A 23,436-nucleotide genomic window follows, 5' to 3' on the forward strand; every position below is an offset into this window, starting at 1 on the left:
TTTATTATTTTTTTATGGTTCTTCTTTTAAATAAAAAAGCCTCCCACCTTACCCTCCTACAAATTTGGAGCCTTATTTGGTATTTTAATAACCTAGTTTTCTATCTTAAATTCTCTCCCAAACAAGTCATCATGTGGAAAGTCTACTGACTCTACAAAATTGGCCATTATGTGTATGCCCTGGAATTTCTGAACTAGTAATAAGTACTACTGTTTACTTAATAATAAAATCTAACTTTACATCAAAACTTCCTAAGATGTCAAAAGGACTCATGAAGCATCTTCTAACATTTGCGTAATAGATCAGATTTCTATTTTCTTCTGAAAAGTAGCTGACCTTTCTTTTCCATAACTAGCTATATTCTAAAAGTAGACTTAATACAAATGTACAACTCAAACTTTTATGATCATCTTATAATACAGGCTCTAAAAAGCATGTAAGTCAAAGAATTAACTCCCAATTCTAACCTATCACAACAAGAGATAAAAGATACTTTCAGAGTAAGGACAGTTTTTATTTGCTATGGTAACATTCAATTCACATTTGAAAAACATTAAAAATAACTTGTATATGCTTCAACACGATCCTACTGTTCTGAGTTAAATATATTAAGACAAACTCACATTACCATTTTTCAGAAACAAATTCTGGATTACCAAGTTAACCCAAGACTTCCTATTTTACCACAAATTCTACATTTTATGTAAAGTAAATTTGTGTCTACTAATGCTGTTTACAAATAAGCCTACCATTTAATTAGTATTAGACCACTAGTGAAGACTGGCAATGAAAATCTAATATGTATGGTCTCTACTATCAGTTATATAAGAAATTCAAGTCTCACGAGCTTTAGGTTTATTTCCATACATACTTATTCCATGCAATTGCTTGTAGATTCTGTTTAAATATTCTCTGAAAAAAAAACTTTCCTGAGTAGGTGACTAAGCTGAATACAACCATTTCAAACCACCACCTGTTTACTGACCTTTGGCCGCAAATGTCAAAATGTTTCCATCCTCTTTCTAGACGCAAACAACAGACAAATTATTTTTTAATAAACTCTAGTATTTATTAAATTATAAATTCTGTAATCAAAAAGAAAAATGCAGGTCAAGAGAAACCTCAAACTACAAGGACTAGACAGCAAAGCCTATGGGAAACGCCGTGAAGTATGTCACAGACAAGATTCTGAAACATGAGTTATTAGCTGTTTTCTTTACATTTCCATTTCAGTAACTTTAGTATTTAACAGCTGTTATTCATCTATTTTAAAATCCCAAATTCACATTTATTCTCACATTAATTAAGCTTCCTGTTCATACCAATACCAACATCTCATAGATGCCAAATTTGAGTAATGGTTTTACTTCAATCCATGCAGAAAAATAAGACACAACGCAAGAGTCAGATGAGGACTGTTAATGCACAGATAATACACACATGTTGGCCAAAAGAACTGAAGAAATTTTAAAAATATATAAAATAAACAGATCTCAAGAAAACTGGGTTATTACTAAACCGCTCTCAACTATTAACGCCAAGTTCCTTATATTAAATAAATTCCTCAACAGACATGTTAGACATTTTAATTACAAGTCTGTCCTCCCCATGCCCTTACCCACCCCAACTCCCAAAAATGCACTACCAGGGATGAGTATAATGTTATGTGGGCAGAAATTTACAGATAACCATTTTAACTTTGAGCATGGAGCGGAAGACTTTAAACTTCAGTTACTGTGCACTGTCCATCGGGCCTTCTAGATCTGACACCAGCATTCACTGTTCCACCCCCTGCTGATAGATCAGTTCCTGATCGATCTGATCGATCAGATACTGTCTGGTTTGCATTAGGAACCAAAAGTCTCTGTTGGGTCAAGGAGTGTTGTGGAACAAGCGCAGATACATCCTCACTATCACTACTGGCATCTGATTCGGTTTCTTCAATGGAGGTGTCTGGTGCCGGTACCCTGCCTGAAGATGGCGATTCACGTTCTTCTTCTCCTTCCCCCCTATGACTCCTTTCAGCTATGCTGTCTCCGCTGAGCTGCAAATGAGCAAAAGAGTCTTCCAGAGAAGTGCTTGCATCAGGGGATGGTGTTGCAGGGCTTGTTAACTGACCATCTACTGATGTCAGGGGCCTTACAGAAGACACTAGAGGCTGAATGGAAGAAGCTCCACTCTGTGCTGATACGCTGTCCGCTCCGTCGGCAGAGCTCTCTCGCGCTAGGTTTACGGTATTAGCGTCACAGTCCAGCCTAAGTCCAGCTACTCCCTTCTTTGGTATATCTATTATATCCCGCTTAATCTTCCTGCGACGTCCATGTTCATTTCTCCTGTACTGAACCATATTTTCAAGATCAGCAACATACAGAAACCCAGCAATTAACATTTCAGTGCTCTTTTTACCTTTGGAAAAAGCGTCTTCCAGTTCTCTACTAGTGCGCTCATCATACTGCCACCACCCATTTCTTCCTTCGTAATACCATGCATATTCACCATTTCCTCTACTCGCGGCCTTGAGTTCTTCTGGTGACAATAAGGTTGGCTTGTCAAGGAAATCTTCAGGGATTTCTTGTCGACAGAGGGCACATCGCTTTCCAAGCCATGAAGCTCCCTTTACACACAGATAGCAGAAAACATGCTTACAAGGCAGACTGACTGGGTGAACACATGTTTGCAGACAAATGGCACATTCAGGGACAGTTAGAGAAGGTGCAGTATTCGCACAGGACTCATTCGCTTTCCTGTTCGTAGGAAGCATGTTTATTGAGTGATCAATTTCACCACAGCCAGCCATCCTAAGAAAAGGAAAGAAAATACAGGTACTATTAAAATTATATTTCAACTCTTCCAATATAATTCAACAATTCATATTATTATTAAGCATCTATTATATACATGTGCTACATAGTGGACAATGGGAAAACAAAAACGAAAGCCCACCTGCTTATGGAGAAGACTGACATTAACAAAATAAACACACACATGGATGTTAACAGTGCAATTCTGCTAAGTGCTAGGAATGAGAAGTACATGGTAGTGAGCCCTAGATCTAGATTTCTAACGGTTGATTTTAGGTTTCTTCCTGGATGTCTTGAGAGCAAAAAGGAAAACTGAACTCATTATCTGTTTCTTCCTTATTTACTCCATAAAAGCTCCACCCCCCACCCCATGACACCATTATCCACCTTTTTCAAGCCAGAAATCCATCACTGAAACTGCCCTTCTACTCCTTGCATCCAAAACTTCAGCAGGTCTTATCAATTTTATCCTAAGTATCTCCTGAATCCACCTACTACGCATTTCTACCCTTCCCTAGCCACCAAGTAAATACTGTTCATCAAATAACTGAAAATGCCTTTTAACTGGTCTAGCCTGACCTCTTGCTTAAAAAGTTGATTTTAGGATAGACTAGGACCTATAAGCCCTGCAATAGTCCTGCCCCCCACCTCTCACACTGGCCTCATCTCTATCAGACTTCCCCTTGATCAGGCTTCCAACCACACTGGCCGCTCCCTTCAGTCGGTTTTCTCTATATGAACATTTCTTTACTTCCTGCCTTCCACATCCCCCATGGACTGACTACTACCCATCTTATCCCTCTTGAGGAAGTCTCCATGACTAAGTCAAATCACCCTATTTTTTTTCTTTAAATACCTTATTACCATGTACTTCTTATTCCTAGTACTCATTAGAATTTCAGGGTTACATTTGTATGTATGTTTATTTTGTTAATTTAAGTCTTCCCCATAAGCAGGTGGGATCTTAAAGACAAGACACAGATCACTGGCTCGTCTCTGTATTCCCATACAAGACCTGGCAGAGAGAGAACACTCAAATATTAGCTAAGAAAATGAATGTTTTTCAGTGGAGAATATAGTACCATCATATAAAATAGATGTTTTGAGGGGCGCCTGAGTGGCTTGCTTTCCCCGCCCCGCCTGCCTCTCTGCCTACTTGTGATCTCTATCAAATAAATAAATAAACAAACTTTAAAAAAAAAAAAAAAAGATGTTTTGAGTTTTATTTTTTAAGATTTTTATGTATTTGTCAGAGAGAAAGCATGCATAAGCAGAGGGAGTGGCAGGTAGAGGGAGTGGCAGGTAGAGGGAGAAGCAGACTCCCCACTTAGCAAGGAGCCCCATGCAAGGCTCAATCCCAGGACCCTGGGATCATGACCTGAGCTAAAGGCAGAGGCTTAACCGAACCACCTGAATGTCCCTTTTATTTTACTTTAAATAACATTAATTTAAACCGCCTGGCTGACAAATTTTTTAATTTTTATTTATTTATTTTTAAAGATTTTATTTATTCATTTGACAGAGATCACAAGTAGGCAGAGAGGCAGGCAGAGAGAGAGAGGAGGAAGCAGGCTCCCTGCCAAGCAGAGAGGCCGATGCAGGGCCCGATCCCAGGATCCCGGGACCACGACCTGAGCCAAAGGCAGAGGCTTTAACCCACTGAGCCACCCAGGCACCCCTGACAAATTTTTTTAAAGAATTTACTTGTATATACCTTGGGAATGTATAAAAATTCTGTCAGTGCACTTAAAGATCAACCCAGAAGCAGCACACTGAAGACTATAATGATCAATTGCAGATGGCCAAGGTAGAAAGGTGACGTGCAATAAGGCAGCTATTACACAATGAAACCACTGCTAGATAAGAAATCTAAAAACCCGAGTCTCCCTCTTCCTTACTCTTCAGCACCCAGTTAAATCCAGTCTAAATTTCCTTACCTACAAATCTGAGTTTATAAAACTTCAGTGAGAACAGCCAAAAACCACAAAAAACACAAACACCAAACAAAAATACTTTGTAATCACTAAAGCTTCACAAATGTTACAATCCTGTAAAAAGGGAGAAAATGACATGAATGTTGAAACTGCCTGAAAGGGAAAGGAGCAAGGTTTGTTAAACTGGATGTGGGGCGCCTGGGTGGCTCAGTGGTTTGGGCTGCTGCCTTCGGCTCGGGTCATGATCTCAGGGTCCTGGGATCGAGCCCCGCATCGGGCTCCCTGCTCCACAGGGAGCCTGCTTCCCTCTCTCTCTCTCTCTCTGCCTGCCTCTCTGCCTACTTGTGATCTCTGTCTGTCAAATAAATAAATAAAATCTTAAAAAAAAAAAAAAAACTGGATGATACTGGGCTTAAACACTCACATAAAATTTGTTAATTTCTGCCTTATTGAGTCATATGAACATTTATTTAAAAATTACCATAGTCCATATATGATGCTGAGGTTTTTTCCTTTTCCTTTCCTTTCTCTCTTTCTTTCTTTGACACAGAGGGAGAGACTGAGAGGGAACACAAGCAGGGGGAGTGGGAGAAAGGAGTAGCAGGCTTCCTGCTGAGCAGGGAGTTTGATGTGGGGCTTGATCCCAGGACCCTGAGATCAGGACCTGAGCCGAATGCAGACATTTAACAACTGAGCCACCCAAGTGCCCCACAATGCTGAGTACTGAAGGACCTAAAGATACATGCCTACTTTGTTAAATAAGGAAACACACATGCAAGCAAAGCAGATAATCACAGTATCACAATATGGCCTAATTCCTGCAATAACATGTTGGGATCCTTATAAAAAGTAATAATGAGGGGGCGCCTTGGTGGCTCAGTTGGTTAAGGCTCTGCCTTTGGCTCAGGTCATGGTCTCAGGGTCTTGGGATCGAGCCCCGCCTCCGGCTTTCTGCTCAGCGGGGAGCCTGCTCACCACCCCCCACCCTGCCCCGGCCTCTGCCTGCCTCTCTGCCTACTTGTGATCTATCTCTGTCAAATAAGTAAATAAAATCTTAAAAAAAAAAAAAAAGTAATAATGAGAGAGAGGTTAGAAGATGGACATGGCTATAAAGTATGGGGTGCAGAGGTGTCTGGGGAGTGGAAGAATTTGAAGGCAGAGACACATACACGGCCCTGGGTCATATAAGCAATGGAACAGCAAGACATGAAGTTACAAAGGTGATCAGAAGCTAAATCATTAAAGTCTTTTTGTGCCCGGCTAAAGAAACATCTGATTTGATTTTTATCCCACAGAACTAGGAAACCCAGATATTTTATAAATGTAATCCTTTTTTAAATTTTTTAAAGATTTTATTTATTTATTTGACAGAGAGAGATCACAAGTAGGCAGAGAGACAGGCAAAGAGAGAGGGGAGAAGCAGGCTCCCCGCTGAGCAGAGAGCCCGATGTGGGGCTTGATCCCAGGACCCCGAGATCATGACCTGAGCCAAAGGCAGATGCTTAACCTACTGAGCCACCCAGGTGCCCCAACCTAGATATTTTAAAAGGGCAGAAAATGATAGAGGAGTGCACCCAGTGATATGTAAAAAGACTGAGAAACAGAGGTGAAGGTCTCACAGAGATTGGCAACCATTAATTAACTGCTGCTTAAAATGAATGACAGTCTCTCTGTACCACTGATTCTGCTGTTTTAAACAAGGAATAAGAATTTCTGCCTTTTTCCAAGATCAAGCATTCAAAATTGGGTAAAGTCGTTACAAAAGTTATAGTCAGTAAAAATAGTTATGCTCATCAAAACTTGAGAAACATTCCTCTTAGGCTTTAAATCACAGCACATCCAGTCCAACAATCTATTCTCTTACTGCTTTCTCCTGTGTCCTTGGTTCTACAATACACAAGGTTCAAAATGAGAGCAAGTTTTGGAAAAGATTATATCTGTCTAGAAAAGGAAGTGGCTCGCAGTCTCAGTGGAAAGAACGGATCACTATGAAATACTTGATTTCCAAACCTTTTTTCAACCTTTAATTCCATTTCCAATCAACTCCTTTACCAGAAACTCTAGGTTACACAAACTAGTAAACTGTAACTTTCCCCCAACCTATGTTAAGTTCTACCAGATAGGAACTCTTACATGTGTTAGGCACTTAAAAGAGCTTCAAAATATTTTGAAATAAACACCTGCCTTCAAAGATCTTGCCACTTAACAATCTAAGTGAAGCAAGTGAAAGCACTTGCTTCTCAACTGTTTAATCAATGCTGTCCTCCTATTTCCCCAGAAAGAACTGGCCGGGCACAATACATTCTGTTAGGCTCCCTACAACTCATATGTATTTCTTAAATACAAAATCTTAGTACTTCCCAAAATGACAAGAGATAGAATACCACATATTTCGATTTACCTTTGGCAAAAGATTCAGATACTTTTGTCTGTTCCAAGAAACTTTATACTGCGGTAACCGTCTATGTACATTACTTTCAATTCTGCCAAATATAAGCAGTACCTAATGTACCTGTAAGAGGTTTTGAAAAATATCACACACTCACACCACGCTTCTGAGTCTTCAGCCTTCTCGCCAGTAAAGCTGGGATAATTCACATTCAACTCAAAATTATTGTAAATTGAATAAATTAAATGAAAGCATAAACCTGAATATGAAAGCCTCTTTCAATTCATCAGGTCCTACTGCTTTATTTAAACCTCAGTATTACTTTAAACATTTTGGGAACAGAAAGAACTAAAATTAGATACAGAATGGGAGCACAAGTATTCTTACATCTCTTTCAATTTAGGTTAAATAAATCAACTGTTAATGAAATTCTTTTTTTTTTTTTTTTTTTTTTAAGATTTTATTTATTTGAAAGAGAGAGCAGGAGGGGAGGGAGAAGCAGACTCCCTGTGGAACAGGGAGCCCAATGCAGGGCTCAATCTCAGGACCCCAGGATCATGACCTGAGCCCAAGGCAGATGATTAACTGACTGAGCCATTCAGGCCCTGCACCCCTCTCCCCCCACTTTATTTTTTAAATTTTATTTATTTGAGGGAGAGTATTGTTTGAAATACTTTACATCTAATCCTCAGATTACCCTATAAAATGGGTCCACTATTTTCCTCATTTTACAGATAAGGAAAATGAGATATAGAAAGCTCAGGTGATACGCCCAAAGTCACAGGCTCCATTCGTAAATGACTGAGCTAATTCCAAATCTATGTTTCAAACCCAGATGGACCAACTTCAGTCTGCACTCTTAGCTACTAATGAATGCCTCCATGATAATTATGGCCATGATAAAATATACCACCCAAGAGGAAATGCTGCGAAGACCTTGTATATTATGTTATCTTAGTAAACTTAAACATTTTCTCTAAATACCAATGGTTTTGAACATTTTATTTATTATGTATTTATTTTTAAAAACTTTATTTGTCCGAGAGAGAGAGAGAGAGAGAGAATGTGAGCGCGTATGTGAGCACAAGAAGGGGGAGTGGCAGGCTGAGAAGCAGGCTCCCTCTGAGCAAGAAGCCCAATGCGGGGCTCAATCTCAGGACCCTGGGATTATGACTTGAGCTGAAGGCGGACGCTTAACAAACTGAGCCACCCAGGTACCCCAGGTTCTTAAACATTTCTAGATTACAGCATTATTAAGAACAATCTGATGAAATGTTACATATAATTTCAAAGGGTTCAGAATCTCTATGAAGCTGGTCTACATATGAACTCCTAAATAGGCAAAAGGAATTCACTGAAAGGTTTTATGTAAGGAAGTGATAGGCTTAGTTGTTTATTAAAATCATTTGGACAGCTTTTTGAAGGAAGACTCAGTGGCATGGGGCAAAAGAAAGTAGGATTTATAGTAATTCAGACAGAAGATAATGGGAGGGAGGATGCAGATGTAAGGTTCCAACAAATGAATACAAGAAATACTTAGGAAATGGAAGTATTTGCTTTCTGAACATTGATGGCATACCCATTACGATTCAGAATCTGAGAAGAGAGTACTGTTTCAGACATAATGACTTTGAGATACTTATAAGATCTCTGGATGAAGACAGGTAGTTGACAGCTCAATTTACTAGACTGGTACTCTGAAGAAATCTAACCTGAAAAAAAGTCTGATGAGTCACCAATACATGGTTCTTTATGGAGACACGAAAATGAGTGAATGCCCAAATTAAACCTGTAGAGAGAGCAGACAAAAGGCCCAACCACAGAACCTTGGATTATTTCAGTGTTTACTAATGAGGCAAATTAGCTTACAAAAGATATTAAGAAATGGTCGGAGAGAGATGGGGAATAAAGAGACACCACCACCAAAAAAGCTCCAAGGGAGACCTTTGAAAAAAAGACGGGTCAAACAAGGAGAAGACTTAATAAAAGTTAACTATTAAACTCATGAAAATTTCCACTTTTATAGTGAAATGTATGGTGTAAAAGTTGTAAGCAACACACATAGCTATTTTGATTTCCCAGAGACTATCAATCCTCCTATCAATAACTCTTCACTCAGTCAAGACAACTTCCTTTCCCTATTCCCCCAAAGACAATTACACAACTTCTCCAACTTCTTAGTTTAGAGATATCCTGGACTCCATTATCATTCAAAAATTAATAAGGGTGGATCCCTGAAATTTATCTTTATCCTTACTCTACCTTATCATCACTCCTCTTGGCTCAAGACAGAGTACTGCTAGTTGTTTTGAAAAGCTAATCCCCCTCAATTTCTGGTGTTAGTACCATCCCAATTCCCTCAAGATTTTGGTTCATATTCTCTACCCCTAAATTTCAGTATCAACTACCATGCTTAGTTTAAGGATCTCTGTTCTCAATATACTTGATTCCACTGCACTGAATGGTATGACCACCAACTCTTTTTCTAAAACTTTATACTGTGGATTTCCATGATGGTACTTTCTCCCAATTTTCCTTTCTATTTTATTGTTTTCTCTTTTCTCTAGTTGCCCTTAAGTACCAGTATTCTTCACAAAGGTGCTGTCTGTGGTCCTATTTTCACACTATATTCTGTGTCTACACAGTCTACTGAATATTTCAAATTAATACATATACTACCACGACTCCAAAAATCTAATATCCAGAACATGCCACCTGTATTTCCAATCTGTATTCAAAGAATTTACCTCAATATTCTCCAAGAACCTAAAATAAAACAGGACTAAAATCAAAATTTCTGCTCTCCTAAACATTCATTCTCTTTCCTGTTTTTGATCTTGCCTAAAACTCGGAGCCATTCTGGATGCTCCCTTATTCCTTAACCACTTCTCTTTTCCGTGACAGAAACCTTTAGAATGTATGCCCTTTATTCCCAAAGCCTGTAATCCCAATTCTGGGTTCTTGTATACACTCTTGTACTAACGTCCCAAGTGGACTCCCTGACTTCGGTCCTTTCTCCTCCTCATCCCTTTTTCTCAGTTTAATCATGTCTAATTAGTCTTCTTTCCAATCTTCAATAGTTTTCTACTGCCTACATTATCTAATCCAAATTCCTAAGCACCGGCTTCCGAGTACATTGACATAAGCCTTTAGAGTAACGCAGACTTAATTAGAATCCTGGCTCCATCATTTATTTTTAATACATGGACCTTGGAAAGCATTTCCCAAACCTTTCCAAAAGAAAGAATTAGCTGGTGTGCTCTACCCTGGAAATTCGCACATATCTGCTTTACAGTCTAAAAATCTGTGTTTTTAACAAGTTTTTAACAGAGAAATTTGGAAAACACTGACCTAGGGCAAATGATTTCATCTTTCTACTTCTGTTTCTTCACCAATAAATGAGCTATTATCATTTTTCACAGTAATTAAATTCAATAATCCAAATAAAATACCCAGTAAGCTCCTAGCAATATAGGAGGTACTCAATACTCACTCCCTTTACCAACTCTGACATCTCTTCCTATCTACCGCACTTTGCCACATGGGATTGCTCCCTGACTCCCCTAAGATACCCTGATATTTAGGGAGCTGTGCCCCTCCCTCATTCCCCTGACTTGAAAAACATTTCCTAATTTTCTCAGCTTGTTAAAATTCTGTTTATTCTTCAAGATCAGGCTAAAAGTTCTTCTCACTCTGGACCATCAGAGGGACTAAATCCTCTCAGTTCAAAAGCATCTTATTATTACCTCAATATGGCATTTCTTCCACTGTTTAATTAATATTTATGGTTCACTTCCTAGACCACAATCTAGCTCCTTGATGACCAGTATAATATTTAACCTACAGGATTTAAACACACACACACACACACACACACACACACACACACACAAACACACAAACACACACATGGGCAGATAACATATGAATAAGATTAAATAAAAGACATATTTGCCCCAATTTTATTTATTTATTTTTTAAAGATTATTTATTTATTTGACAGAGAGAGATCACAAGTATGCAGAGAGGCAGGCAGAGAGAGAGAGAGAGAGAGAGAGAGAGAAGCAGGCTCCCTGCTAAGCAGAAAGCCCAATGCGGGACTCGATCCCAGGACCCTAAGATCATGACCTAAGCCAAAGGCAGCAGCTTAACCCACTGAGCCACCCAGGCACCCTATTTGCCCCAATTTTAAAGAAAAATGCTTATAGGTTTCACTTTTCTTTTATCAGATTCTCAACACTAAGAACGATACTGCCATACTTTTAATATATAATTAAAGCATCATATTGAAGTAGATAGCAATAGTTACATGTCAACCTGAAGTAACATGTGAAATAATACCTACAGGTTGGATAATGTTCATATTAACTTGGAAGACAGAAATATATTCATCATGTAAAAATATACATCAAGAATAGAATGACATTCAAAATGGGCAAAATCATGGTAATGTAATATTGTAAAGCATACTTCACAAAAACTAAACAATAGGAAAAATACAACTGGTAAAACTGGGGGCTAGAGTGAACTCAATTAAAATGCAGTAATATATTAAATTTTTTAAAAATCAACTAATCACAATCCCAGTGCTTAGGTGGTGCAGCTGGTTAAATGTCTGACTCGTGGTTTCAACTGAGGTCGTGATCTCAAGATTGTGAGATCAAGCCCGTGTCGAGCTCTGCACTCAGCACAGAGTCTGCTTAAGACTCTCTCTCTTTCTTTGCCCCTCTCTCCCCTACACTCTCTAAATCTTTATTTTAAAAAATCAATTTAAAGAACACTTCAATTTAGCTAAACAAGCTTTTAATAACTAGTATTTTTAAGTCCTGTTAATAACTAGTATTTTTAAGTCCTGTTAAGTCCCTCTTATTTATAGAATGTGATACTGTCTGCCTAGTTTGGTTTTTAAGTAAATTAGTATGAAAAGAGAAAGTAGAACCTAGAAGATCTAAAAATTCCCAGTTTTTTAGCCTTCTATGAGAAAATTTTTTTGTCTTGTTTCATTGACTTTTATAGAAATTTCTCCTGATAAGATTTCTGGATATCTACATTAATAATAATTTAACGTGAATAAAATTACTAACTCAATAAAACATCTAAAACAATACAAAATGCTCATTTCGTATAATTAGGACTAAATATAACATACTTGGCTAATTGCATTTTATCAATTCATTTAATTTACTGCATCTTTGGGACAAACCATGATGCCATACTTACATTTCTATTACAGATCCCACAGCTGTCTGTCACAAAAATAAACAATCATCTTCACAGGCAGTCAAACAGTGTGAGGTATTTTGTCTTCCATGGCTGGTTCATTCTGTGCTGCAAAAGAAATTATTTCATCAACTTCTACAAAGATTAAGATCAGTAAAATTAGTCAATTATGTACGATCCTTTAACAAAATTCAGTGGCAAATTTTATCTTAAAAATGAGAAAATTTCAAAACAAGGATACCAGCTTTCACCAATGCTATTCAACACAGTACTGGAAGTGCCATTCATTTCTTACAGGCTACTCAAAACAGAAACCGCCCATTGCAAAAGAATGAAGTTGGATCCCTACTTCACATCACATACAAAACTAACTCAAGACAGACCAACTACCTAAAATGGGATAAAACCATACAACCCTTAGAAGAAAACAGACGGGTTTATCTTTAGGAAGTTGGGTTTTGCAATGGATTCCTAGATACGAATGACACCAAAAGCATGGATAATAAAAGAAAAAGCAAATGGTGGACTTCATCAAAACTAAAACTTCTGGGCGTTAAAGGACATTGTCAAGCAAGTTAAGTCAACCTACAGAATGGGAGAGAATCTTTACAAATCATGTACTGGTAAAAAACAAAAAAAACAAAAAAAACAAAAAAAACCCCAAATCATGTACTGGTAAGGATTTCATATCCACAATACATTAAAGAATGCCTACAACTCAACAACAAAAGGACAAAAAATTTTTTTTTCAATGGACAAAAGATACTTTTTCAAAGAAAAAGATAAATAGGTAAATAAATAAATAAATAGATACTTCTTCAAAGAAGATGTAGAAACCGCCAATAAATACATGAAAAGATGCTCAATATTATTTGTTATCAGGGGAAATGTAAATCAAAACCACACGAACTGCTGCTTCACATCTGTTAGGATGGCTATAATTAAAAAAAAAAGGGGGGGAAACAGGAAGCATTGGTGAGAATGTGGAAAACTGGAACCCTTGTACACTACTGATGGGAATGAAAACTAGTCCAGCCACTGTGACGTTTGGTGGTTCCTCAAAAAAACTGAACAGAATTATCATATAATCCAGCAATTCCACTCCCAAGTAAATACCCAAAAGAACTGAAAACAAAGACGGAAACAGATACTTGTACACCAATGCTCTCTGCAGAATTATTCACAAAAATCAAAGGTGGACACAACCCAAGCACCCATCAGCAGAAGAATAAACAAAATGTGGTATACAAATACAATGGAGTATTATTTACCCATAGAAAGAAAGGAAGTTCTGATACATACTATAACATGGATGCACCTTTGAAAGTATTTTGCTAAGTGAAGTAAGCCAGACACAAAAGGACAAATACTAGGATTCCACTTAAATGAAGTATTGAAAATAGGCATATTCAGGGGCACCTGGGTGGCTTAGTGGGTTAAGCCTCTTCCTTCTGCTCTGGTCATGATCTCAGGGTCCTGGGACTGAGCCCCTCATTGGGCTCTCTGCTCAGCAGGAAGCCTGCTTCCCCCCTCTCTCTGCCTGCTGCTCTGCCTACTTGTGATCTCTGTGAAATAAATAAATAAAAATCTTAAAAAAAAAGAAAAAGAAAGAAAATAGGTATATTCAGAGACAGAAAGTAGGTAAGTTACCAGGGGCAAGGGAGAGGAGCAACAGGGTTACTGCTTAATGGATATAGAATTTCTGGTTAAAATGATGAAGCTGTGGAAATGTATAGTAGCGATGGTTGCACAACATTGTGGATGTAATTAATGACAATGAGTTGTACATTTAAAATGGCGAAGATGGTGAATTTTATGTTATTTATATTTTATCACAATAAAAATGTTTTTAAAGTCAATCAGGTTCTATATGGACAAATTAGCCCACATGCAATGTATTCCATAGCCACTGCCTTTCTACAAGAAAGCAGTGTGTGAAAAGACAAGGCCATCACATTAACTAGAACCTCCGGCTATGTACATGTATATCCAAGTTTACAATTGTTAAGCCAAACTTCTCCCAAGATGCCTCTTATTCAGGGAATCCAGAAGCACCAACCAAAACATTTCAGCCATTAATCCTTCTTTTAGTATTCTCTCCTGCCACTTCATGATGTCCAGTGCCGGAGGCACATCACAACACAGAACTCAGAATCAAGCAAACATAAGGACTAAAAAGACTGTAAGCCTCACCGTAACAGCAAGAGGGAAGAGTTGAATTCTTCCAGTTCCATGTGCCTCTCACAATACAGGGGTTTTAGTGTTTAAAGATAAATTATTTATCTTTTATAGAAATTTTTCCCGGTGAGATTTTAATATGAGCCAGCTTATCCTACTTAATGTTTAACATTACAATCATCTGTTTTAGAACCGGAGGATTTTCAAAAGTGACTCAAAAAAAGTTTCTGAATAACCTTTTCGTTATACAGACTTTGGAAACTTAGTCCACACATTATATGGATTCCATTGTCCTGACCACCGCCCGTACTTCCCACCACAAACCCTTTTACTTTACCCTTTAGGTGCCTACAACTTCCATGGCACCACAGGAGATGTCATTCATTTCTCTTCTACAGGTACTCAAAACAGAAACTGCCCATTTTTACACACAGGACAGGAGGAAACATTCTACTATTCTATCATTATTACTCTTAACAAGAACAGTATTTCTTTGAAGGCTCACCACTGACTATGTAATTACCTACAGCTCTTCTAGCTTAACCTTTAAGGCAGTGACTTAAGTTTCACTATTCATCATCCTCTCCATCCTAACTTCTGACACATTACTGTGAACCAGTTTAAATATGACCCATTCCAACTCCTAACTAAGAGGTTCTTAATCTTGCCCCACTGAGGCTGCTTATTAGAGATATACATTCTCGGGCCCTAACCCGGGACACTCTAGGCCAGTAGACCTGGATGGCGTTTAAGCCGGGAATCTCACCTTAAGTGAAAGTGATGCAGGTAATCCATCAAATCCACTTTGAGAAAAACTGTACTCCATTTTCAATTCCTATTATCCTAAATTCAGTAAATTTCACCTCCCTGTCCATCCAGCAAAAAAATATGATGATACACGTGGAACTATAAGTCACCTACAGTGCTACCTCTCTAAAATTGTAATCTCTGTCTTAGATTACAAACTCTGGTCCTTCCAGCTAACTTACTCATGCCCACAACTCTTTAATTTCACAAGGACCTCTAGTTTCTTGACAGCCTTCTTTTCTTAGGCAGTTGACAGTCTCATTTCTTTTCCTGCCCAATCTGGAACCCAATCATTTTAACTTCTTTCTTAATAGAATACTTGTCTTTCACATCTGTCTCTCGTCTAAACATTCTCCACGAACACCCATGTCTGCACGCATCTTACAAAGTGACATCTCAGCTTCCATGCTTTAATCAAGGAATGCAGATAGAGAAAAACAGAAAATCCTTTTCTCATCTCTCATCTCATTTCTCATCTCTCCAACCAAATTCTGTCAACTTTTATCCTTAACACCTTTGGAATCTATCCTCTACTCTCTTGCCATTCCTAGTGTCCTCAGTTTAGACATGTATCACCTCTCATCTGAACTACTGTTCAGTCTATCATGCTTCACTAACACCCCTCAAATTTAAGCCTCTGAGTGATATGCTAAAAAGGCAAAATGGGCCTCCCATATGTGAAGCCCCATTTTGGTTCTTCAATCCATACAATAAAGGCAAAGCTCCTAAGGACAAAATTCAAAGGCTTTTGACCTCAAACCTAAATCTCTCTCTAGTCTTACTTATCTCCTACCACCACTCTCACGGATTCATAACCTAGTTGTACCAAATTACTCATACTTCCCTAAACCTCCCCTTTGTAGTGTTGTACTTCCTCCTCCTAAAACAATCTAGCTCTTTTACAGCTTATGAATTTTACTATACTACCACTTTCTCGGACTATCTCCCAAAATTTGTTCCCTCTATTTTGTACATTCTCCTATTACTGTATGGGGATAACCCATACACTGAAATTATTTATTTGCTTTTAACTTTCTATTAAACCATCAACCTCCTGAAGATAAAGACTGTCTTTTATCTCTAAATGGTCAGTAAACTGCCAATCAGGTTTTGTTGACTTGAAGTGTTATTTCTTGGATGAAGGAATAACTTCTTAAAGTAACTGTTGAGAAAAATAAAATACTGAAACAAATTTATTCACATAACACCATTTGAGTTCTGTGAACAAGCCAGCCACTAAAGATATAAAGATAACCAAGTTCTAATCATTTCTTTAAAGAGCTTAAAATACAACAGAGGGAAGTTAATACATTTACAAATGTAAGATTCAAGCCATCTTTACATCTTTTGACAAGCACATCATTCACCTACGGCTTTGTTCACTGGCAATGAATTCTCCAGAATGAGGATAAAAAAAAAACAAGAATAAAACCAGTTTTAGTAAATCTTGCAAGCTACAGTGACTTTTCCAATTCCTATATCCCATGGATAATTTTCAAGTGGACCCTAAATGGATAACAGTTAGGGGGAGGAAAATAAACTAAAATCTATGTAGTATTCTAGATCCTAGCTATACAAACTGTGTCCCCAACAACTATATCAGCATTTACCTGGGAGTCCCTTACAAATGAAAAATCTGGAGCCCCATTCCATAGTAAGAATCAGATCTCCAGGTGGTTCATATGCATACTAGAAAGTTCATGAAGCTCTTGATAACCTTAAAACAACCCTGTATATATGACTATACCCATTTTATAAATGAGGAAACCCAAACCCATAAGGATTTAACCCCAAATCACAAAGCTATCAATATTGGGAGATGGGAAGTGTTTCTTTAAAAGTGTCTTAAAAACACTTTTAAAGTGTTTCCTTAAAAAAAAACTTTTCTTCTTCGGTGTACTCTATCTCAGAGAAGAAGTCTAGAGCAGCAAAACCAAAGAGAAATATGATGCAAGCCCCATTTGTAATTTGAAATTTTCTATTAGCCACATTAAGAACAATAAAACAGGTAAAATTAATTTAAATACTTTAACCCCAAATATTTAAAACATTACCACTTCCAAATTGCATATAAATTATAAATGTGGTATTTTATATTTTCATGTATATACTCTTTGAAATTTGGTATTTATTTTATACCTACAGCACTAACTCAGTTCAGACTAGCCACTTACCAAGTGCTCAACAGCTCTGTGTGGCTAGTGGCTATCATATTGGGCAATGCCAGTTTAGAATGTCTTGCGTATTAACAATCTTTTGACATACCAAACTGGCAATTTATTACCAGAATTGCTGAATTAAGAAAATGAACTCCATGTTACTTTCTTCACACCTTTGCTGACACAGATAAAAAAGAAAACTGCATTTTGTGTTGTAATCAAAACTGACTAGTTTCAGTGATACCAATTCTCCCAAGCTGATTCATCCACTATAACCTCTGAGAATTACAATGCCAAGTGGACATAAGACAGGGCATAGCATGTAAATAAATATTCAGAATGGTCATATGTAGTAGTCCTTAGAAAATTTCTAATTTGTAACTGAAGACTTTTTTTTTAATGAGGGGAGAGGGAGGCTTTTCCTTTCATCCAAAGATGTAAGATAAAATAGTGAATTCTAAATATAAGCCAGAATTAATTTGGTAAACATAAATAATTAAAACATACATAATTCTTGCTTCAATGAATGATTTATAAATTATACACCAAACTCAATATAATTTATGAATTACTATAGTAAAATTTACCACACTATTTTGATATGCAAATACCAACTTTCTTTAGGTGAAAATTTGTACAGAAAAGAACTATTAGGAAGGTAATAAAAAGAGAAAAGATTTGAGGCACCTGGGTGGCTCAGTGGACTAAAGCCTCTGCCTTCAGCTCAGGTCATGGTCCTAGGGAGGGTCCTAGGATCAAGCCCAGAGTAGCGCTGTCTGCTCAGCAGGGAGCCTGCTTCCCTTCCTCTCTCTCTGCCTGGCTCTCTGCCTACTGTGATCTGTCAAATAAATAAAAAAACTTAAAAAAAAAAAAAGAAAAAAAAGAAAAGATCTGAAACTACATTACATATTTCTGCCCCTTAACAATTCTAGGGGAAAAAGATGACAGACTAAATTTCAAAATATATGAGTTTAGAGACTGTCAGTGAATTTAAGTCATTTACCCACTCAACCAATTAGTAAATAAGTATAACTGAAAATAAAGTAATACCATACTATTTATAATCTGTGACCACTCAACAAATTCACACTTCTATTATCTGAATATGCTGTTATCTTCTCTGAAAATATCTAGGCTAATTACAGTTCCACTTTTCAAGTCAGTCACAAAATCAAAAAACCACCATTTTTCTCCACATAACAGATTCAAATAAATGATTATCTTTTCAAAAGAACTTATCAAAGAAAAAGGAAAGTATATAATAGCTAAAATATCAAATTATAAGGGGTGCCTGGTGGCTCAGTGGGTTAAAGCCTCTGCCTTCGGTGTCCTGCGATCAAGCCCTTCGTCGGGCTCCCTGCTCAGTGGAGAGCCTGCTCCCCTGTCTCTCTCTCTGCCTGCCTCTGCCTACTCATAATCTGTCTAATAAATAAAAATCTTAAAAAATACATCAAATTATAAAGATTTGAAGACTTCCTATATTTTTCCAATTACTGACAGCTATTTAATAAAAGTTTTTACTCTTTAATTCAAAATACACAAAACAGAAAATGTTCTATATAAAAGCTAGCAGTGACAGAAAAGAAAAATACTTCAATGAACCTTCCAACTTGTGGTATACCAACTCAAAAAAAAAAAAAAAAAAAAAAAAGGAAAAATCAAAGACCAGTGAACGAAAAAATAGAGACGGGATATAATTTAGCAGATACATCTTAGTATTTCTTAAGAGTCTCAAATTGAGAGAGATACCTAAATGCCCTAATGTTTCCATTTTTAGCTTTCCCTCTCATCCCCTGCTAAAACTCAGCTTACAGAAAACACAGGTCATACTGGGAAACAGAAGTCTTTAGTCAAAAATCATTTCAACTAAATGAGGGCCAATACTTGATATGATTTTATTTTACCCATGTGGAAAAGCCTCTGAGTGATATGTTTAGAAGGCAAAATGGGCTTCCCATATGTGAAGCCCCATATTGGTTCTCCAGCCTATACAATAAAGGCAAAGTGCCTAAGGACAGTATTCAAAGGCTTTTGACCTCAAATCTAAATCTCTCTCTAGTCTTATCTCCTACCACAGCTCTCACAGATTCATAATTTGGTATTATTCATACTTCTCTAAACCTCCCTTTTGTAGTTCTGTACTTCCTCCTCCTAGTATAACTTATGAATGCTACTACACTACCACTTTCTCTGACTACCTCCCCAAAACTGTTCCCTCCACTATATTTTGCACATTCTTCTATTACTGTATGGGGATATACCCATACACTGAAATTATTCAAGCCCAAAATGAAGCTTGAACTCAGGACCCTAAAATTAAGACCTGAGTTGGGATCGGGGTAGGACACTTAACCAAGTGAGCTGCCCAGGAGCCCCAACACTACACTATCTTAAAGAATTACTTCCTTTATTGTTTACTACTCCCCTTATAAAACATTACTGTATGGCAATCTATGACCTTCACACTCGTCATATTCAAGCATTAAACCTTTACATCTCCCCACCAACTGTGGCCTCTGCATTTTATTTTAAGCAAAACATGAAATGTGACTGTGAACAAATACTGTCTTTTCATCTCATCAAACAGACATTTCAAAGCCTGCAGCCATTTTGTAAATGAGAAAGGCTCTGTTGCTAATTATATGTGTGACCCTGGTCAAATCCTAACTCCCATGTTATTTAACCCTTCTCTTTTTTCTGTAATTCTAAATGCTTTAACATAAATTTAACAGGTTTTATTTTAATTAATCCAAAAGGCAGTAAGCCATAAACACTAAATATTCCATAAATAGGCACAGGTGGCTGTAGAAGAATGTTAATAAAATGGTTTCCATATCCACAAAGATTATTCCTTATCCAACCTGTTGTTTCACAAATTCATGTTCCTTAGGCACAATCAAGAACAACGGAGGGGAATGTAAAAAAGGGTAGCACCCTCTGTTACTGACACTGGGGAAAAAAAAAAAAAAATCAACTACCCAGCTAACAGTATGTCAGGCATTTCATGCCAGTAAATGGCTAATACATAAAATAATCTCTAAACAAACTAATATTGTGAAAAGAAAAGACTAAATACTAACTTTTCCTTCCATATTAAGTTAAAAAATCATTTCTGGATCCATTAAAAAAAAAAAAAAATCTGTCCTAGTCTTCTAACAATTCAAATCAGTGGAAACTGAAACAAAATACTTTACCAGTTGACACGCGACTCCTAAAAGAAAAACGCCATTTCTCTTTTTCATCCTGATGTCTGATGACTAGCTGTTTGGAAAAATAGTTTCCCTGATGATTATAATTCTACCAAGTTTTTAACACGCAGTATATAACAAAAACTTTCAAATGTTTACCATTATTTTAATTTTGCCTACAACTTACATTGGCCCATTTGAAAAATAAATTCTAAATCGAAGAGCTGGTTTAACAAAATGTTTCAATTTAAGATACACAAGGCTAAAACAAACACACCCAAAAATCTATTTCTAGTGTAGCATTCACTTTTCTGGTTTTCTCTTTAAATCTGCCTGACCTATTTTCATGTGTTTTTGGAGCACTCAGACACTCAAGACAAACAGTATTTGCTGGTCATGAAAACAGCAGAGCCAACATCATAAATCCCATTATTTCTGTGGGGAATTTCTTCATGTGTCCTATATTCCACGTCTTTCTCAGAGTCTAAACATAGATTCATTTGCTAAAAAGACAAAAAGTCTTGAGTCCTCCAATTTCTGTAATTATACACTGTTTTCAGTGCCAATGTTATACTTTCTCATCCTATTTAAAAAGTACACACACGGGGGGGGGGGGGGGGGGGAGTGCGCCCAGGCGCCTGAAATGTCAAGCTATAAAGACAATGCTTTTTCTACCATTTCTTGGCTTTATTCTTCCCTTAATTCCACACTGTTCCAATATTACAAAAAATTTACTTAAAATTTGAGTACTTTTCGAAATTTGGTTAAGTGTGACTAAACTGGCACTTAGGATAGAAAAATAAAAACATATACGAAATGATTAACAAGAGAAAGCTCCAGTTGCCAAATGTGTGTGTAAATGCAAAACAGTTTTACAGCCTTCTCTAGATCTACAGAAAATAAAACAGCGACAACAATGGAAGACCCGTACTCTTTCAGATGGGATGGGGTGGGGGGGGGGGGGGGAGGTAGGGAGAGAATTCGTACTCAGCAACCAGAACAAAGCAACAGCCTCCGCTTTTAAGATGCACTGAGGGTCTGGGTGGGGGGCGCGGCTCAACTGGTAAAGAGATCTCTTAATTGTTCCGAAGATTACTACTCATCAAAACAACGAGAATACGCAGCGCTGGGCTTAACCAGGGCAAGGTGGAGGGACTGCTCTTCCTACTAGGCAAGACCCAGACACTGAGCAGGAGGAGGAGGGAGGGAGGGAAGAGAAGGAAGTAGCCAAAGACACTCCGGAAAAAGACAAAATACAGGGAACTGTACGCCCCGGCTGCGATCTGACCCAAGACCCGGGGAGAGGCCTCCACACGGGAGACAGGGCTCAGGACCTTCAAACCATAGCCGCCCTTAAATCTTGAGCACGGAAGGTCCCCCAGGAGAGGCCTGACACCACCACCAAGGGAAGAGAAGAGGAACCGGGTTGCCACCAAAGGCAGAGACGAGGACCCTGGCGGAAGAGGCTGCGCAGTAATGGCCGCTGCTCCTCCCCTCGCACCCCGACCGTGACCAGCTCCGGGCCGTCGCCCAGGGCAGGGGCTGCTGCGGCGGCGGCGGACAACGCAGCGCCCGTCACAGTATTCTCGCCTGCGACAACAATCAAGGTGGGGGCGGCGGGAAGAGCTGAACTGCCCCATCACGCCTGGGCGCCGAGAGCCGCGGCCGCGCCGGCCCAAGGGCGTCCACCTACGTACCGGCCCCTGACCTCGCCGCCGCCCCGCTCAGGCCCGGAGTGTAGGGCCGACCCGGAGCGCGTCGCTCCAGGAGGTGACACCGCGAGCCATCACGCCTTTCCCTGGGCTAGGACGTCAGAGTGGCTGACTTTGACCCTTCCCCGAAGAACCTCACCCTGACTCCAACCTCTCTAGCCGCAGTCGCGGCCGTCTCGCAGTCTTTCCTCCTCGGCCTCGGAGCCCGCAGCGGCCGGGAACGCGCGCGACGGTCACGTGACGGCCCGTCGCGTCGCGAGGGGGCGGGGCCGCGCGGGGCGGAAGTAGAGCCTCGTACTGGGGCGCTCGCAGTAGCCCTTCTGCGCGGTGTTTCTCCGCGACCCAGCACTGAAGCGAGGGGTTGGGGATCTACTTGTTACTGCCTTTGGAGACCTGCAGTTTCTGCCTGGATCGTTCTAACGGCTTTGCATTGTGCTTTATTTGTGATTAGGTACCGGAGATCGAAAGAAGGCGGTCCACCGGTGAGATGTGGGGCAAAGCAAGGAAGACGCGTGTAGAACCGGCAGGTGGTGCTGCTCAGAAACCCCGCTTCGAGACCCAAGAGAAGCCTTTGGGCGCCTAGCTGGATTTGGGGGTGCGGAGTCCTTGGCAGAGTACTGCTTGTTCTCATAACAGCCACAACGAAGGGGTTCTTTGAGAGTTGTAGTTAATTCACCGTCTGAAGGGCTGAGCAATTTAATCGGAAAAAAAAAATAGATCTTAATTTCCTTTTGGGGGGCGCCTGGGTGGTTCAGTGGGTTAAGCCGCTGCCTTGGGCTGGGGTCATGATCTCGGGGTCCTGGGATCGAGCCCCGCGTCTGGCTCTCTCCTCAGCGGGGAGCCTGCTTCCCTCTCTCTCTCTGCCTGCCTCTCTGCCTACTTGTGATCTCTGTCAGATAAATAAATAAAAATTCTTTAATTTCCTTTTGGACCCATTTTTCTTAGACTAGAGCATAGGTAGCTGGAGGAAGAGATTAGTCAGAAGAATCTAAAACGGAAGGAATGGCTTATCTTGTTGCGTTCGTGTGGTTTTAACCGTCAAAACCGT

At 38.9% G+C, this 23,436-nt stretch overlaps 1 protein-coding gene and 1 long non-coding RNA gene across 13 annotated transcripts; one reads left to right on the plus strand and one right to left on the minus strand.

Moving 5' to 3' along the window:
* Window positions 1-493: 493 nt before the first annotated feature.
* Window positions 494-22,645, minus strand: RNF146 (ring finger protein 146). 12 transcript variants are annotated; one of them, XM_032339600.1, is made up of 4 exons: window positions 22,528-22,636; window positions 20,683-20,749; window positions 12,345-12,447; window positions 494-2,798 (listed from the first exon to the last, which is right to left on the minus strand). In XM_032339600.1, coding segments are annotated over exons 3-4 (1,080 nt in total). In that variant the 5' UTR covers window positions 12,347-12,447; window positions 20,683-20,749; window positions 22,528-22,636; the 3' UTR covers window positions 494-1,720. The 12 variants fall into 12 exon arrangements, with proteins under 12 accessions (XP_032195491.1, XP_032195485.1, XP_032195493.1 ...); XM_032339594.1 differs by having other exon boundaries at window positions 12,345-12,452; XM_032339602.1 differs by having other exon boundaries at window positions 22,540-22,632.
* Window positions 21,672-23,091, plus strand: LOC116588479. The gene is made up of 2 exons (XR_004284960.1): window positions 21,672-22,283; window positions 22,840-23,091. It is a non-coding gene; the product is annotated as an uncharacterized LOC116588479 (long non-coding RNA).
* The last annotated feature ends 345 nt before the right edge of the window (window positions 23,092-23,436 follow it).

Source organism: Mustela erminea, chromosome 4 (assembly GCF_009829155.1).
Source record: "Mustela erminea isolate mMusErm1 chromosome 4, mMusErm1.Pri, whole genome shotgun sequence".
NCBI classification, from domain to species: Eukaryota; Metazoa; Chordata; class Mammalia; order Carnivora; family Mustelidae; genus Mustela; species Mustela erminea.